This window comes from Puma concolor, chromosome E2, assembly GCF_028749965.1.
Source record: "Puma concolor isolate L17-30 chromosome E2, mPumCon1.1.hap2, whole genome shotgun sequence".
NCBI lineage: Eukaryota > Metazoa > Chordata > Mammalia > Carnivora > Felidae > Puma > Puma concolor.
In genome coordinates, this window is record NC_141681.1 from 62,439,996 (window position 1) to 62,459,569 (window position 19,574).

The 19,574-nt window shown below is 41.8% G+C and overlaps 1 protein-coding gene and 2 long non-coding RNA genes across 3 annotated transcripts; 2 read left to right on the plus strand and 1 right to left on the minus strand.

Moving 5' to 3' along the window:
- Positions 1-1,104: 1,104 nt before the first annotated feature.
- Positions 1,105-14,838, minus strand: LOC112851366 (uncharacterized). Its single transcript, XM_086688488.1, has 2 exons — positions 14,770-14,838; positions 1,105-3,816 (listed from the first exon to the last, which is right to left on the minus strand). Exon 2 carries the CDS (start codon positions 3,806-3,808, stop codon positions 2,183-2,185), a length of 1,626 nt encoding a protein of 541 aa, XP_086544614.1. The 5' UTR covers positions 3,809-3,816; positions 14,770-14,838; the 3' UTR covers positions 1,105-2,182.
- On the plus strand, positions 9,863-10,747 carry LOC147573918 (uncharacterized). Its single transcript, XR_015244513.1, has 2 exons — positions 9,863-9,967; positions 10,584-10,747. It is a non-coding gene; the product is annotated as an uncharacterized LOC147573918 (long non-coding RNA).
- Positions 14,801-15,467, plus strand: LOC147573919 (uncharacterized). The gene is made up of 2 exons (XR_015244504.1): positions 14,801-15,139; positions 15,232-15,467. It is a non-coding gene; the product is annotated as an uncharacterized LOC147573919 (long non-coding RNA).
- Positions 15,468-19,574: the final 4,107 nt, after the last annotated feature.

Genomic DNA, 19,574 nt, shown 5'->3' on the forward strand with positions numbered 1-19,574 from the left:
AGGGAGAACCAGTTTCCCTGCCTCTGCCAGGTTCTAGGAGCGCCCCCATTCCTTGGCTCATGGCATCTCTCCATCTTCAAATGCATTGCTCTAACTTCTGGCTCCATCATCACCTCTCCTCTGACTTTGACCCATTGAGGACCCCTGTGATGACACCGCCCCCACCAGATAACCCAGCATCATCTCCACATCTTAAGATCTTCGTCACTCCTTCAAATTCCCTTTGCATCTACACTAACAATCAAAGGTCCCACGGATTAGGATGTAGACACATTTGGGAGGCCATAATTTAGCCTTCCAACAGGAGTTCCTGATTGTTTGTTAAGGAAGAATTGCAACCCAGCCTGTGGGAGGATGGGGGAGGTCTTGGGTCTGGACATATGGTTAAACCTAGTCATACTGTCCGGGAGTCAGGCAGGGCTTGTAAGGGGTGATGCACCAGGCTCCTCAGTCTCTGAGCCTCACGGTCTTGGCGCTTAGCCCTGCCACAGATGCAGCCCAGCACCCAGTTGTAATAGCTCTGAAGCAAGCGTTTTCCTCCCCCACTGCCCCAACGGGGCTCTTTTCCTAACTTATAAGAAAGAGTGGTGTAAATTGGCAATGGCCCTGCTGGAGTATCAGAAAGGAGTGCAAGGAAGAGAGGGAAAGGGCAGGCAAGTATTTTCTATAATGTGTGTTAGTTTTCTATTGTTTCTGTAACAGATTACCCCAAACTCAGCAGCTTAAAACAACATAAACTTACTATCTCACAGCCTTCACTCAGTGACTCTCAAGGGGGGCCACCCCCAGGGCTCTGCAGACCTGCCAACCAGCCTGGGCAGCTCTCCCCTGGCCAGCACTGTATTTCCTCAGGAGGGATGCTCCCAGATCATCCTAGACCTCTCAACAGCCTCCCACTTCCTATTTTCTCAGCCCTATTCTCTCCTCACCTCCAGGTCCCCAAAAAAGGAAATTATTCTTATGCCTTGGGTCATGGGATACCCTGACTTGAGAGAAACTTCTTCCTGGATGCCTTTCATCCATACTTAAAGCTGCCCTGTGACGCTGAACTAGCCCCTTTTCATTAAAAAAAAAAAAAAAAAAACAGTCCAAAGAAACCCAAAATTTGCCTTTTGGCTTTCTCTTTTTATTCCTTATCAAAATATTATAGCAACAATGTATATTTTACAATATAGAAAAAAATCAGACATGAATGGAGGCCCCTAAGAAAGCCATGTTTATTTCTCTATGACAAATTTCCAGTCTACATCCGTATGTGCACATATCTTTACATGGCTGTAGTAACAGCAAGCCTTCTATTTTATGCTTTTTTTATTGTTGTTGTTGCCTTCCATATTATAAGCATTTTCAACATGGTAACAAAACCTTTATAATCATGGTTCGGCATGACTGCATGGAACAAATTAGTAGTGTACTAGATGAACAATGGGGAGTAATAACAGAAATGAAAGAACTCGTTCTATTTTTATTTCCACAACTAAAGCAACGCATCACATTTCTCAGCAGCAACCCTTTCCATCTTAGTACAAGCCTGCTCCAGTATTAAAAGGGAGAATTTCATTGTTCATTCACAAGCAACGTCCTCACCTACTTGCCCCTTTTGAAATAAATCCTGAACATCTGACAAGGCTGTAACATAGAAATACATACAAACAGCAAAATCTAACTGCGATTCTGTGGTTGCTGTGGGGTGGAGTGTTGCATGGGGTCTATCACCAGGATGTCTTTGTTGATACAGAGTAGACGGTAAGAGCTCCTGCCACTAATTACACTTGATCCTAATAAAAGTTTGCTTATGTACGAGGCAGATGTTCCTCATTAAAGTATTCCACATACCGATTACACACGGAACACATCCATAGGTTCTTTCTTAAGCACTCTGATGCATCTTCAGAGTACCTTCTTGACATCCACAGATTTTATTCCAGTGTGTGTGCTATTATGTTTGGTACTAGCTGCATCATTCCTGAAGCCTCTTCTACATTTACTACTACCCTGTGTTTTCTCCAGGAGTTCCTCAATGTATAGATTTAATAGTATGGCTAAGGAATGCCTCACATTCATCAGTTCACTGAATAGCTTAAAACATTATTGTCTGACAGGGAAAAGTCACCTCTGAAGACATTCCTCCTTCACACAGCTTCTTGAGAGCCAGTCAGTAGATGAATGTGGCCCACAATCATTATGTTTCCATGGGCTGCTCTCCAGAGTGTTTTCTTTGATGTCGGATGAGGGACGAGCTCCTTCTGAACGTTTTCCCACACTGAGGACACTGGCTGGGACCCTCCCTGCTGTGGAGTCTCTGATGTACCGCCAAGTGAGAGTTCTGCTTGAAGGACTTTCCACATTCAGGACACTGGTATGGGGTCTCCTTTGTGTGAATTCTCTGGTGCTTGGTCAGACAGGAACTGTCTCTGAAAGCTTTACCACACTGATTACACTCGTAGGGCTTCTCACCAGTATGAGTCCTCTGGTGCCGGATGAGGCCAGCAATGTTCCTGAAAAGTTTCTGACACTGGTTACAGCCATAGGGCTTCTCACCAGTATGAATCCTCTGGTGCCTGATGAGGTAAGCACTCTCAATGAAAGTTTTCCCACACTCTTTACATTCATAAGGTTTCTCCCCAGAGTGAATTTTTTGATGCACAATGAGGTGAGAGTTTCGGTTGAAGGACTTCCCGCACTCCACACATTCAAAGGGCTTCTCTCCAGTGTGAGTCCTCTCATGCTGGGTAAGGTATGAGCCATCCCGGAAAGCCTTTCCGCATTTGCTACATTCATAGGGCTTCTCCCCAGTGTGGATTCTGAGATGCACGGTGAGGTGGGAGATGTCGGTGAAAGGTTTCCCACACTCATTACATCTATATGGTTTTTCCCCTGTATGAGTTCTTTGATGCAAAATCAGTGATGAATTTCGGTTGAAGGTTTTCCCACATTCTAGACATTCATAAGGTTTTTCCCCAGTGTGAATTCTCTGGTGTTGTGTGAGAGCTGACCCATCACTGAAGGCTTTCCCACATTTATTGCATTTATAGGGCTTCTCTCCTGTATGGATTCTTTGATGCACAATCAGGTTGTAGTTTTTGGAGAATGATTTTCCACATTCAGTACAGGTATAAGGTTTCTCTCCAGTGTGAGTTCGGTGATGCAAAACAAGAGAAGAGTTCCGTTTGAAGCATTTGCCACATTCACTGCATTTATACAGTTTCTCTCCAAGGTGACTCCTCCTGTTTTCATTAAGAGATGAACTCAGGGTAAAGATGTCCCCCAAATCCTTACCTTCATACAGTTTCTTCCCCTTTTTCAGTACTTTTGGTTCACCAAGAGGAGTAAAATGATTGAAAGATTTAACACTTTCAGGGTATTTATAGGATTTCTCTCTTGTTTGATCTCTTCCAAGTTGAAAAACCTCGCCAGAATGGTCGAAGGCTCTTCCACAAGCATCACTGTCACTAGTTCTCTTAGCTACATAATTTTTTGCACAACTGTGTAAAGCTGGGTCGCAATCCAAACTTTTAACATCTGAGTCACGTATATGAAAACCATTTGTAGGAACTCTCTTAGATGGCAGAAGGTCTGAACTTGCACCCAAACGCTCCCCAAGTCCAGAATATTCACAAATTATTTCCTGAGTCCCTGGTTTCTCCTGAGTTAAAGCTGACTGCCTCAAATGTCCCTCCCGGTTCTTACAGTCCCGATTATTACCTAGAATGGAAAGATGGGAACCCTCTCTTGCAAATCCTTCCATTTCCACGTCACAGGATAGTTCTTCCTCAGGAATATTCTGAGGTGTCATTTTCAATCTCATTTCCCAGGCTGAAAAGTAAAGAATGAAAAAGACTTAAGTACATAAAGTTATATCTGAAAGGGAATAAAAAATGATGACAGGCCAGGTATGTGAATCCATATTTTTATTTTGTTATTAATTTTGCCCGGCTTATTTTTTTATTGAAATAAAGATGACACACTATGTTACATTGGTTTCAGATGTACAACACAGTGACTTGACAAGTCTACAGGTTATGCTATGCTCAGTACAAGTGGCTACCATCTGTTACCATATAACACCATTACAATACCATTGACTATATTCCGTATACTGTACCTCTAATCCCATGACTTGTTCACTCCGTAACTAAAAGTCTATACCTCACACTCCCCTTCACCATTTTGCCCATCCCCACATCCCTCCCTTCTGGCAACCATCAGTCTGATCTCAGTTTGATTCTACTTTTTATATGTTTGTTCATTTGGGTTTTTTTGATTCCCCATATAAATGAAATCATATGGTATGTCTTTCTCTGCTTGACTTATTTCACTTAGCATAATAGCCTCTAGATCCATCCGTGTTGTTGCAAATGGCAAAAATCTCACTTTTTTATGACTGAGTAATATTCATAAGTGTGAGTAATATGTACATAGCACAATCTTTATCCATTCATCTATTGATAGACACTTGGGTTGCTTCCATATTTTGGCTATTGTAAATAATGCTGCAATAAACAGGGGGCATATATCTTTTTGAATTAGTGTTTTATTTTCTTTTTGGGGGTAAATACCCAGGAGTGGAATTACTAGATAATATGGTATTTTTATTTTTAATTTTTTCGAGGAAGCTCCCCACTGTTTTCCACAGTGGTTGCACCAATTTACATTCTGTGCTGTGTATTTTTACTTTTTCAAATTAATATCTGTATAAGGGGAAGGTAAAGTGAGACTTTAGGGATGGAGGCAAGAACAGGTTAAAAGAGCCATACAGCATTTCATCTTCCTAGAGAAGAAGCAGGAAGAAGGGTAATGGAGATAAATATTACCAAAAGAATGAAAGTGAGATGTGGGAGACGAGAGGCCAGGTGTCACTGCTCACTGGACACCACCTTGGCTACTGTGTGCTTATTCCACCACCCACTACCCATATCAACAATCAGGACACATTTTCAAAGCCCCAACTTCACAATGTGCTTATGACAGTGCTGAATGAGCAGTTTTCATCCCGGCTTTGTGGTCGAGTTCTGCTTTCACTCCATGACCTGGAAGTTCTGAAAGTCCTGGAGCTGTGAATGACCACCCCTCACTGTTATTGTGAGAGCTAGGTCATGTCTGAGTCTAGCTCTGACATGGGAAATGGATGCCATTCTGTAAGTGGCTACCAGTGTCTCCACCATTACTGATTGTCCTCTAACCACCCTCCCAACCCTTTGCATGATATCCAGACAAATGACTCCTCATTTTTTGTAAGCAAAATGAAGTAAGATCCTTACCTCAGAAAAAAATATTTTTAAAAAAAAAAATTTTTTTTTCAACATTTATTTATTTTTGGGACAGAGAGAGACAGAGCATGAACGGGGGAGGGGCAGAGAGAGAGGGAGACACAGAATCGGAAACAGGCTCCAGGCTCTGAGCCATCAACCCAGAGCCCGACGCGGGGCTCGAACTCACGGACCGCGAGATCGTGACCTGGCTGAAGTCGGACGCTCAACCGACTGTGCCACCCAGGCGCCCCAAAATATTTTTTTAAACATTCTAAATGGAGAAAGATCCCAACGTAATATCAAAGTTTAAATCATGTAGGACACCTTCATGATCAACAAGCAAAAAACCGGGGCACCTGGGTGGCTCAGTCAGTAAAGCATCTAACTCGATTTCTGCTCAGGTCATGATTGTACAGTTCATGAGTCCAAACCCTGTGTTGGGCTCTGTGCCCTGACAGCCTGCTTGGGCTTCTCTCTCTCCCTCTCTCTCTGCCCCTCCTCAGCTCATATTCGTTCTCCCTCCCTCTCTCTTTATGGCGCCCCCCTCCGTCATAAATAAATAAACTTAAAAAAAAAAAAGCAAAAACCATACAGATAAAGATGAACAAATGTGGTATCAACGTTTTAAATTTCCACACCAACAAAAACACAGTAAGAGTCAAAACACAAGTGGCAAATGGAGAAACAATATTATAAAATACAAAAGAGGCAAAGGAATAATGCCCAAGATCTATAAAGAATTCTTACAGGGGGCGCCTGGGTGGCGCAGTCGGTTAAGCGTCCGACTTCAGCCAGGTCACGATCTCGCGGTCCGTGAGTTCGAGCCCCGCGTCGGGCTCTGGGCTGATGGCTCAGAGCCTGGAGCCTGTTTCCGACTGACTCTGTGTCTCCCTCTCTCTCTGCCCCTCCCCCGTTCATGCTCTGTCTCTCTCTGTCCCAAAAAAAAATAAAATAAACATTGAAAAAAAATTTAAAAAAAAAAAAAAAAAAAAGAATTCTTACAGAACAGAACAAAAAAGGGGGGAAGGAGATACAAAAAGGCACTTCATGGAGAGAAAATTCAAATATCCTGAACACAGGAGTATCTGCTCATTCTCACCATCACTGAGACAATTATAAATTGCAACTTTAAGAACACAAAATATGTAGGGGTGCCTGAGTGACTCAGTTACACATCTGACTCTTGATTTCGGCTCAGGTCATGATCTCAGGGTTGTGGGACTCAAGAAGGACACTGTTTAAGAATGTCTCTCGGGGCGCCTGGGTGGCGCAGTCGGTTAAGCGTCCGACTTCAGCCAGGTCACGATCTCGCGGTCTGTGAGTTCGAGCCCCGCGTCGGGCTCTGGGCTGATGGCTCAGAGCCTGGAGCCTGTTTCCGATTCTGTGTCTCCCTCTCTCTCTGCCCCTCCCCCGTTCATGCTCTGTCTCTCTCTGTCCCAAAAATAAATAAACGTTGGAAAAAAAATTAAAAAAAAAAAAAAGAATGTCTCTCTCCTAAAAAAAAAAAAAAAAAAAAGGTCTCTCTCCTTCTCTCTCTGCCCCGTCCTCATTCACATGTTCACTCTCTCTAAAAAAAAATTTTTTAAAAACCCCACAAAATATGCACTTTTCATATGAGTAAAAATAAAACAAGCTGTGAGAATAAAAACCATATGCAGCAACCATCCAAATATAAAATGGGCACATTCCACTACCCAGCAATTCCACTTGTAGGCATCTCAGACTCACAAAACATGGAGTCTCAAGCATAAATAGAGAGCAATCTATACCTAAGAAGATAGTCTTAAAGACCAGCAGAAAGAAGACAGAACACTGGTGAAGGAGTAAAAAGTATCGTGACAGACCACTTGAGAGAAAAATAGAAACCTGAAAGTAATGGAAGCCTACTTCAAAAGTGCTGAGGGAGAGGCCACTCTTTCCACCCACGGACCCTGTCCCTGTGCTTTCATAAAACCATCTTTTTCTGCTCTGAAAAAAAAAAAGTGCTGAGGGGGAAAACCTCTCAGATACACTATTAATCAAGAGTGAGGGTGAGAAGGGGCATCTGGGTGGCTCAGTCAGTTAAGCGTATGACTTCGGCTCAGGTCACAGTCCATGAGTTTGCACCCCATGTCAGGTTCTGGAGCCTGCTTCTCTCTCTCTGCTCCTCCCCAACTCATGCTTTCTCTTTCTCAAAAGTAAATAAACATTAAAAAAAAAAAAAAAGTAAGGGTAAGACAAAGAGAGCTTCAGAAAAACAAAAAAAATTATCTCCAAGGACATTAGCCAGAAGAATTAGAAAAAGTTGTTTTCTTCACCAAAAAAACTCACAAAAAAACAAAAACAAACAAACAAACAAACAAACAAAACCAAAACAAAACCCAGAAGGAAGAAATGCAAAGAAAAGGAAATGATGAACATGGATTTAAATCAAATCCAGGGGCTCCTGGGTGGCTCATTCAGTTAAGCATCCAACTCTTGATTTTGACTCAGGTCATGAACTCATGGTTCATGGGTTCAAGCCCCAGGTTAGGCTCTAGGCTGACAGCACAGAGCCTGTTTGGGATTCTCCCCCCATCTCTCTCTCTCTCTCTCTCTCTCTCTCTCTCTCTCTCTCTCTGCCCCTTCCCCGCTCATACTTATGCACTCTCAAAATAAATAAACTTCAAAAAATATATAAATCAAATCTAGCAATGACCATATTATATGCACCAGTATCATATAAAATGCAGCAATAACAACTGGATGAAGAGCCATGAGTCAATAATTAGAACCTAACAAATGCTTCCCAGGTGCAAGTGGAACATTTGCTAACACTAACAATACCAGGCCAAAGAACAAGTTCAACCAAAGCCACACCACAGTATGACACAGACCATAGCCTCTTGACTACAAATGTGGTCATGTTAAAAACGAGTAGCAGAAAGAAAACCAAACATAAGAAAAACAGTAAATGGAGTGGCTGCGTGGCTCAGTGGGTTAAACATCCAACTCCTGATTTTGGCTCAGGTCACGATCTCACAGTTCATGAGTTCCAGGACAGCATCAGGCTCTGTGCTGACAGAGCAGAGCCTGCTTGGGATTCTCTGTCTCTCCCTCTCTCTCTGCCCCTCCCCCACTCATGTTTTCTTTCTTTCTCTCTCTCTCAAAATAAGTAAGAAACTTAAAAAAAGAAAGAAAAACAGTAAGTAAAACAAACCTCTATTTTTTTTTTTGAAAAATGAAAACCTATTTCTCAGTAATTCAGAGATTAAAGAGAAATCTCAACAAATTAGGAAACACCTAGCACTAAACTAAACAATGGAACTGGTGTATCTCAAAACATGTGGCAAATGAGGATGCAGCTAACAGTTCCTCAGAAAGTGTTGGCCTTGTGGGGTGCCTGCACAGCTCAGTTGGTTGAGCGTCCTGCTCTTGGTTTTGGCTCAGGTCATGGCCTCACAGTTTGTGGGATCAAGCCCTGCATCAGGCTGACAGCACAGAGCGTGCTTGGGATTTTCTCTCTCTCCCTCTCTCAAAATAAATAAACTTAAAAAAAAAAAAAAAAAGTTGGTGGGGCACCTGGGTGGTTTAGTTGGTTAAGTGTCCAACTTTAGCTCAGGTCATGATCTCGCAGTTTGTGAGTTCGAGCCCTATGTTCTTATTTGAAATGCCGCCAGTCTGTTATTTGAAAAGCCTGACAAAACAGACACATTTTGGTGAGAGTGATCATAAAAAAAAAAAGTCACACAAGGGGCGCCTGGGTTGCTCAGTCGGTTGAGCGTCCGACTTTGACTCAGGTCACGATCTCGTGGTTTGTGGGTTCGAGTTCTGTGTTGGGCTCTGTGCTAACAGCTCAGAGCCTGGAGCCTCCTTCAGATTCTATGTCTCCCTCTCTCTCTGCCCCTCTCCTGCTCGCGCTCTCTCTCTCAAAAATAAATATACATTAAAAAAAAAAAAGCACATATAAGCATTATCAGTCATGAGAAGGGGATTTAACTAAGAAACGGTAGAAAGTTACCAAAATGGCAACTTGGATTTATCCTAGGAATGCAAGGACTGGGATACATTAGAATGTCAATTGATACAATTCCCCATATTTTCAGATAAAAGTAGAAGTCCTCTACACCCTATCTCAATACATTAAGAAAGTAATTTGTGGAAATCTCACCCAGATTCATGATCAAAATGCTCTCAATTAAAGTGGTAGACCCCTTTGGTGTGCCTGAGTGGCTCAGCTGGTTAAGCGACTGACTCAATCTCAGCTCAGGTCTTGATCTTGGGGTCATGGGTTCAGTCCCTGAATTGGGCTCCACACTGGGCATAAAACCTACTTAAAAAAAAAAAAAAAAAAAAGGAGACCCCTTTAACCTATATTAATAAATTCTGAAAGTACTTTAAGGAAAACTCCAATTCCTGATGAAAATTCTTAACAATTAAGGATATAAGGAATCAAGGTAAATATCACACCTAATAATAAAACATCAGAATAGTTTACTTTAAAGCCAAGACCAAGACCCTAGAAACCTGCTACATCCACAGCATTCAATAGTGATGTGGAGGAGCTAGCTGCTCAAGAGGGCCACGTCCCAGATGTCACTCCTGGTCATTATGAGTTCTTCACCTACAGGAACAGGCCTCCTGAGGCTGCCTTGCCACCATACTGCATGTTTCCCATACTAGACCCTCTGAGTACACTGGGGCCTGGGTGGCCTTGGATGTCCTGTGAAGACAAGATGGAAAGCACCTTCCTAGAGGTCTGTACGGGAAGGATGAATGTGTGTATTTAAAAGAACTAAGTCAGACATATACACCATGATACCACTTGGGGAAATTTTTTAGACATACAAAAATTCTGGAAGTAAAAATATTAAAATGCCCTGGCAAGATACCTACCAAAGCTGTGATCATGACTGTTCTGGGAATATGGAAAATAGGCCTTAAGGAGTAAAGGGAACATCCATTTAATCTATAATAGATGCTTCCTTTATTGAAATAAGAGTTATTCACCCTTAAGAAAGTGAAATGACAACCCACCAAATGGGAGAGAATACTTACAAAGCATACATCTAATAAATGATTTGTATACAGAAGATATTAAACTCTTACAACTCAAAACCAAAACAATCCAAATTTTAAAAATAGGCAAAAGATAGGGGCACCTGGGTGACTCAGTTGGTTAAGCGTCCAACTTCAATTCTGGTCATAATCTCATGGTTCGTGAGTTCAAGCCCTGTGTCAGGCTTTGCACTGACAGCTGAGAGCCTGCTTTGGAATCAATCTCTCTCTCTCTCTCTCTCTCTCTCTCTCTCTCTCTCTGCCCTTCACTCTCCCTCTCTTTCTCAAAAATAAATATTTAATTTTTAAAAACAGGCAAAGGATCTGAATAGACATTTCTCTAAAGAAGACATCCAGATGGCCAACAAGCACATGAAAAGATGATCGACATCATTGTCATTAGGGAAATTCTAATCAAAACCACAGTGAGATGCCACTTCATACTCACAAGTGTTGCCAATATAAAAAACGGACAGTAACATGTGTTGTGAGGATGTGGAGAAACTGGAACCCAGTTTCCAGTTGGTGGGAATTAAAATGGTGCAGCTGCTTAGGATAACAGTCTGACAGCTCCTCAAAAAGTTAAACAGAGAGTTATGTTACCCAGAAATCTACTCCTACCTATCTACTCAAGACAAATGCAAACATATATCCAAACATAAACTTGTATGTGAATTGCAAGTTCATAGCAGCTCTATTCATAATAAACAAAAAGTTGAAACTCAAATAAAATGTCCATCAACTGAAGAATGGCTAAACAAAATATGGAAACTCACACGATGGAACATTCTTCAGCCATAAGAAGGAATGCGGTACTGATAAATGAATGCTTCAACAACATAGATAAACCTTAAAAACATTATCCTCAGTGAAAGAACTCAGACACAAAAGACTATACATTGTATGATCATATTTATATGAAATGTCCAGAACAGGTAATTCTATATAGACAGAAAGTCAATTAGTGGTTGCTAGGTGCTAGGAGAAAGAGCATGGGGTTTCTTGTTGGCCTGATGAACATTGCGAATTACATAGCAGTGATGGTTGCTCAGCTTTGTAAACATACTGAAAGCCACTGAATTGTGCACTTTGGATGAATTTATGTATGTGAATTATATCTCAATAAACCTGTAATAAGTCAATGTATGCTTAATAAATTTGATAATTATTAAGTTATTAATAAAGTGTCCAAATTTTGATCTTGACACAGGGCGCAATCTCACAAGTCATGAGGTCAAGCCCTGCATCAGGCTCTGCACTGACAGTACGGAGCCTACTTGGGATTCTCTCTCTCTCTCCCTTTCTCTCTGCTCCTCCCTCCCTCTCCGTTTCTCTCCCAAAATAAATAAATAAACTTAAAAAAAAAAATAACACGGAATAGGTTAAGATATTTGCAAATCATATATATGATAGGGCACAGATATCTGGAATAAATAAATAACCCTTTCAACCCAATAATTAAAAGATGAATAACCCACTTAATAAATGGGCAAAGGATCTGAACTGATAGTTCTCCAAAGATATACAAATGGACAAATAAGCACAATGAAAAAGATGCTCAACATCGTTAACTATCAGGGAAATGCATATCAATACCACAGTGAGATACCACTTCATGCCCAGTAGAATGGATATAATCAGTCCCACTCCTAATGCAGTTATCCAAGAAAATAAAAAAATACATCCACCCCCACAAAAGTATACATGAATGTTTATAGAAGTGTTATTCCTAATATCCAAAAAGTGGAAGCAACTCAAATGTTCATCTACTAATGAACGGAAACAAATGAGGTGTATCCATACAATGGGACATTACTTATACATAAAAATGAACTAGGTACTGATAGATGCTGCTACAAGGATGAACCTTGAAAACATTATGCGAAGTCAAAGAAGCCCCCCCAAAAAGGACTATATATTGTATGGCCATTTATGAACAGTTTAGAATAGGCAAATGCATAGAGACAAAAAGATTAATGTTTTTCTTTGGGGGGGGAGCAGAGGTTTTCTATTGGGGGATAATAAAAATATTTTAACTTGATAGTGGTGATGGATGCACAATATAGTGAATATACTAAGAAACACTAAATTGTATACCTTAAAGGGTTAATTGTATATACCAATAAAGCTGTGAATTATATCTCAATTAAGCTGTCTTTAGAATTTTTAATTTCATATTTATTTTTGAGAGAGAGACAGAACGTGAGCAGGGGATGGGTAGAGAAAGGGAGACACAGAATCTGAAGCAGGCTCCAGGCTCTGAGCTGTCAGCACAGTCTGACCAGAGCTCTCGATCATGACCTGAGGCGAAATCGGAAGCTTAACTGACCAAGCCACCCAGGCGCTACTCAATAAAGCTGTCTTAAAAAAAAAAAAAAAAAAGGTGATGAGTCTGCTGGGGTCAGAACCACTTGTCTAGATCCCATTGGAATGCTTCTGATACCTTAAGATTTCACAAGAGAAGTAACAGTTTTATATGGATGTGCCAAGCTTGTATAGAAATCTATTCCAAGGCACCGACATCTGAAGGGCTTTATCCCCAGTCTCTACAACCCTGCAAAGGGTTCCACCTAGGCTTGATGCCTGGATGTCTGACATCAAATCGTGGCAGACCTCAGCTGTCCAACCCCATCCACATGGTTCCCCCCAATCTCTTTGGACCACCCATGATAATGTTTACTTTACTTGTTTAAGTGATGTATTCTTTAACAAAAATAGTTTCCCACCAACTTCAACTCTATCCTAATGCCAATTGTGAAAAAGTGTGACTCCATTTTGATGATGACTGCTAGCATTTTTCAAGCCTCCCCTGTACCCCCCTACTGCCCCACATGTAGGTAAGCTAACTAGAAAGCCTGTGTACTTTCTCCTTGGTGTTAGCAGGGTGCTCACACCATGCAAGCCCCAACAAAAGCTAGGCCACCCTCATCCCAATTCCACTCTCTAATCACAGTTAAAGCCCAGCCAGTCTCCTTTTCCTGCTCTCAAGCTATTTTTGGATTACCTGGGGAATCTGCCCTACTCTCCCAAGAAAATCTTATTATGTGAGTAATAAACCTTTTACTCTCTTGGGAGGGGTGTGTGTGTGTGTGTGTGTGTGTGTGTGTGTGTGTGTGTGTGTGTGTAAAATATAAAAACAGTATGTGTGTGCACATGTTTGAGGCAGGGAGAAAAGAAAAGCTAATGTGACAAAGTATTAATAACTTGAGAATCTGGATAGTTTTACAAGTCTTAATTGAACTATTCCTGCCACTTCTCTGTGTGAAACTTTTAAAAATAAAAAAATTGGGTGTGAAGAGAGAAACAAGCAATAGAATGGAGGAAAGTTCTGCTGGGGGTGGCAGGGGGAGAAAGAAAGAAAACAAAGGCTTGGTATTCAACACATATTTTTACAAGCTCAAGTCCCTAACAACAACTTTTTTTTTTTTTTAATTGGCAAAGGATAACAGACCTTTCTGTGGTCATGGTAATTCTGATAAAAGTTTGGGTAGTATTTGTCAAAACTATGCAGTGGTACAATGAAGATCTATGCATTTCACCATCTCACTGTAAGTCAATTTTGCCTCAAAAACTTAAAAAAGCAGTAGTGTAGTGTTTGAGAGGGAAACATTGAGGGGGAAACACTGTACTATCTGCAACTTACTTTGAATGCGCCCCAAAAAGATTAATGAATGGCTGAAAGGATGGACAGAGGAAAATATACGGATACAGCAAATATACATCAGATGTTAACGGGTCGGTATGAGGTCGCAAAAGTATTTCAACTTCTCTGTATGTACAAAAACTTTTGGGGGGGTTAGAGGGATTAAAAAAAAAAAAAAAGAACTACTGGGGGTTAGAGGAGTTAAAAAAAAAATGAACCACGAAACCAAGGAAGAGGAAAGTGAAACGGCCCCTAAACAGGTGGAACAACGCGGCCCTGAGAGTGGCAAGATCTGACTTGCAGGTATTAGGTGTAGGGGGAAAAAAAAAAACAACAGGTACGGGGTGACACCTGCGGGACTCCGTGAGAAATGGCACAGTCTACCGGCGCAACGCGGCCACTTTGGCCTGAGACCCACCAACGCGGATCTACCTACTATCCGGCAGATGAGCGGTCGACTAGGGGTTCGCCCCAGCGGCCGGGCCAGGACACCCGGCAGGCCGGGGCAAACGTTCCCTGGGGAAGGACCAGCCGGATACGAGCGCAGATACCCTGAGCAACGCGAAGGAAAGAGTTGAGACGTCTTCACCCGCCGGGGGCGTCCACCCCCACCGGGGAACGTCCACACCAGCTGCGGATTTGCGTCTTTAGTCGCTAGGGCAGCCATGCCCCGGGCCGACCCGCGCCCCTACGAGCCGGACGCACCCGCTCCACCCGTGAAAACCTCCCGCGGACACACCGGACACACCACACCGACATCCGGCTGACCCCTCCCCGCCTCCACATACCCCGCCCCCCACATCACTGTCCGGAGGGAAAGTGAGGAACCGAGAAGCCGAAGGGCGCGGCGGCACTCACCTCCCGCAGGCGGGTGGCCGGGCCCGAGGCGGCGGCCATGTTTGGGGCGGGTGCGCGTGCGCGCGCCAAGACCCGGATGTGTGCGTCCCAGGAGGCTCCGCGGCCCCGCTCCGCGGCCCCGCCCCGCCCCGGGCCGTGGCGCGGCAGTTTCGGGACTTCCGCTGTTCTGGTGGCTTCGCGGAGCTGTAGACCCTCCGCGACATCCGTGGGAGGGCTGGGGTCAGGACTCAGCTGGCGGGTCGTGCGCCTGTGCCTCACTCAGCCCTGACCCCCACCGGCGCGGGTCGTCGGAGAAAGTTGTCCGGAAGAGCTGTCCTGTCGTCTCCAATTATTTATTTACCTATTTATTGACATCAATATGGACTCGTGGGTAATTTTTTTCTCCTGTGGTTTTAATCCGACGCCATTATTATTGTATACAGCCTTATTTTTACTTACTGCGTATTTTTTTTTTTTTTTCAGAAAAATCTGTTAAAATGCAGGAGCACCTGAGTGGCTCAGTGGATTAAGTATTGGACTTCGCCTTGCATCATGATCTCATGGTTCCTGGGTTCCAGCCCTGCCGCTGGCAGCGAGGAGCCTGCTTGGGATTCTCTCTCTCTCCCTCTCTCCTCCTCCTTGACTCGTGCTTTCTCTCTCTCTCTCTAAATAAATAAATAAACTTTAAATAAATAAAAATAAAATTCAGATTAAGTACACTCATTATTCATTGACAGTATTATTATTATTTACTTAATCAAAATAAGCTACACAATTTTTAATGTTTATTTATTTGAAGAGAGAGAGTAAGTATGGGAATGGCAGAGAGAGGGAGTGAATCCCAAGCAGGCTCCATGCTGTCAGTGCAGAGCCCCATTCCGGGCTGTCTCTTGAACCATGAGATCATGACCTGAGGGTAAATCAAGACTCAGACACTTAACCGACTGAGCCATCCAGGTACCCGCACAATTTTGAATTAATAGGAAAGCTAAGTAAGGATTTTAGATAGAATATGAATACTAAAAATCAGTGTATGCATTATAGAAAAAATATGTAAGTTATAATTAGTAATAGATAATATGCTTGAAAAAAGATACACATTCTCAGTCTTATGTATATATGTGTGTAAATTCCAATAACCATTCGGATATATACAAAAAAATAAATATTCCTACTCCCACCATCCAGCATTAACATTGGGAATGGATGGTAGGACCCCCAGAGTAGCCCATGTAGGGTTTGAGGCCCAAGGTACTAGGTTGGCATCCTCCAACACAGCCTGGGAAAGAATGAGATGATTCTCCTAGAATCTCCCACAATATGTTTATTTTTTTTAATTTTTAATTAATTAATTTTTTTTTTTGAGAGAGAGAGCACATCAGTAGGGGGTGGGGGGGCAGTGGGAGAGGACATCGGAGAATCTCACGCAGGCTCTGTGCCCAGTGTGCAGACTAACCTGAGCTAAATAAAATCAAGAGTCCCACACTTAACAAATTGAACCACCCAGGCACCCCTGTTATTTAATTATGAAGGGAAAAACAGTAACTTGAGAGTGGAGAAACCTGGCAGGCATCACCTTAACCATGACTTCGTGGAATTCTTGTCAAAGATGCACCATCTCAATCTAATCATGAAAACACCAGACAAACCCAAACTGAGAGACATTATAGAAAATAACTGAGCAGTATTCTGCAAAAGTATTGAGGTCATGAAAGACCAGGAAAGACTGAGGAATTGTCACAGACTGGAGAAGACTAAGGAGACACCACAAATAAATGCAATGTGGGATCCTGAAACAAAAATGGACATTAGGGGGGAAAAAATTCAAATAAAGTCTGTACTTCAGTCAGTAGCATTGAACCAATGGTAATTTCCTAGGTTAAAAAAATTCTTTTTTAATTTCTAAGTAATCTCTACATCCAACGTAGGGCTCAAACCCCCAAGATCAAGAGTCGCATGCTTTTTCGATTAGCGCCAGCCAGGCACACTGGTAATTTCCTAGCTTTGATAAATATATCATGGTTACCTACAATGTTAACATTAGGGAAAGCTAGTGAAAGGTCTACAGGAAGTCTACTATTTTTACAACTTTTCCGTGTTAAAAAGAAAACCATACAAGTGTCTGGGTGACTCAGTAGGTGGAGCATGAGACTCTTGATCTCGAGTTTGTGAGTTTGAGCCCCATATTATGTGTAGAGATTACTTAAAAATAAAATCTTAACACAGCAAAGGAAACAATCAACAAGACTAAGAGGCAACCGACAGAATGGGAAAAGATATTTGCAAATGACATAGCAGATAAAGGGTTAGTATCCAAAATCTACAAAGAACTTATCAAACTCAACACCCAAAAAAACAAATAATCCAGTGAAGAAATGGGCAAAAGACATGAATAGACACTTCTCCAAGGAAGACATCCAGATGGCCAACTGACACATGAAAAAATGCTCAACATCATTCATCATCAGGGAAATACAAATCAAAACCACAATGAGACACCACCTTACACCTGTCAGAATGGCTAACATTAACAACTCAGGCAATGACAGATGTTGGCGAGGATGTGGAGAAAGAGGGTCTCTTTTGCATTGTTGGTGGCAACGCAAGCTGGTGCAGCCACTCCAGAAAAACAGTATGGAGGTTCCTCAAAAAACTAAAAATAGAACTACCCTACGACCCAGCAATTGCACTTCTAGGCATTTATCCACGGGATACAGGTGTGCTGTTTTGAAGGGACACATGTACTCCCATGTTTATAGCAGCACTATCAAAGTATGGAAAGAGCCCAAATGTCCCTTGATGGATGAATGGATAAAGAAAATGTGGTATATATATGCAATGGAGTATTACTCGGGAAACAAAAAGAATGAAATCTTGCCATTTGCAACTACGTGGATGGAACTGGAGGGTATTATGCTAAGTGAAATTAGTCAGTCAAAGACAAAAATCATATGACTTCACTCATATGAGGACTTTAAGATACAAAATAGATGAACATAACGGAAGGGAAGCAAAAATAATATAAAAACAGGGAGGGGGACAAAACAGAAGAGACTCATAAATATGGAAAACAAACTGAGTGTTGCTGGAGGGGTTGTGGGAGGGGGGATGGGCTAAATAGGTAAGGGGCATTAAGGAATCTACTCCTGAAATCATTGTTTCACTATATGCTAACTAATTTGGATGTAAATTTTTAAAAATAAAAAGTAAAAATTTAAAAAAAAAAGCTGAGAATAAACTGAGGGTTGATGGGGAGTGGGAGGGAGAGGGGGTGGCTGATGGGCATTGAGGAGAGCACCCGTTGGGAGGAGCACTGGGTGTTGTATGGAAACCAATTTGACAATAAATTTCATATGAAAAATAAAATAAAATCTTAAAAATATAAAACCACAGGCCCAAAATGGTGTTACTTAGGCCTAGCAATCAAATCCGGATTTAATACATTCTAAACTAACTGCACTCTCAATCTCCCTCAGAAGTATAGTCTTAACCTGTTGTCACAAATTTCCTAGTCTGTACCGAAAACGTAATCTGTTATATGGGCCATCTTCATCCCCCAGAGTTCAAATTTTCTTGGTTGAATTTTGCTTTTTAACATTTGTAAGATTAAAATTATTTCTAAGATAAAAATTTAGGAAGGGGCACCTGGGCGGCTCAGTTGGTTAAGTGTCCAACTTCGGCTCAAGTGATGATCTCACAGTTCGTGAGTTGAGGCCCGAGTCTAGCTCTCTGCTGACAGCTCAGAGCCTAGAGCCTGCTTCGGATTCTATGTCTCCCTCTCTCTCTCTGCCCCTCCCCTACTCATGCATTGTGTAAGTCTCTCTCTCTCTCTCTCTCTCTCTCTCTCTCTCTCTCAAGAATAAATAAACCTAAAAATTAAATAAAAAAAAAAAAAAGATAGGAAGAAAGCTCTAGTCCTGAAAAGGGATAGAAGCAGAAAAATGTTCACCTTTAGCCCAGAAGGCTGAACTATATGGCCTGCATAGTTCCAACAAAGGTCAAATAAGTACTGGTTGCTACATTCTTTTGTTTTTTTTTAATAGTTTGATCATGCCATTTTTATTCAATCCAATTAATGTAATTTGAAGTGGGGTTCCAGGAGAAATGTTATACTGTGCCTGACTCAAGTATTTGTCAACGGGTTATAAGGAAATTTACTTTATCTACCATTTCCTTCCGCCTTTGTTCTCCACATCATGACCCCCTGAACAATCTTGACCCTTAAATCTTTAAGGTTGCTGAGGGTGCAAAGTTTTCTCTTCTTCTTAAAGAGATTCATGACTGCCTGAACATCTCACTGGTAGTTAATATCCAGCTGAATGATAAGTACCAGAGAAATCTTGCAAAAGTAGTTTTACAAGTGGAAATTCAAAGAAGACATTTATGACCTAATACTCCCTGCACATCCCCACACCTTCAGCACTAAAAGCATATAACACCAGTTTCATACAGCAAAAGTGCAGCTCTTTCTGCCCACAGGTCCTGTCCCTGTGTGACTTAAATAAACTTAAGTAACTCGACCTGGAAAACGTCTTAAGAATTCTTTCTTGACCTTCACGCTCAAGGGTCCCACAACAATTCTATAATTATTCATATACAAATAAGTTCACCACATAGTGAGCAAAAGATTATATTAAGCAGTATTGTGATTCAGTTTTTGTAAAAAAAGAGTATAGGAAGTGGCGCATGGCTGGCTCAGTGGGTAGAGCATGTGACTCTTGATCTTGGGGTCATGAATTCAAGCCCCACGTTAGGTGTAGAGCCCACTTAAAATAATTTTTTTTTTAAGTATGGGAAAATGGGTCAGAAATGTGGTTTATGATGGG

What these genes read in the sequence shown, in the direction of transcription:
- LOC112851366 (XM_086688488.1), bottom strand. Translation starts at nt 3,808, where the DNA reads ATGAGATTGAAAATGACACCTCAGAATATTCCTGAGGAAGAACTATCC.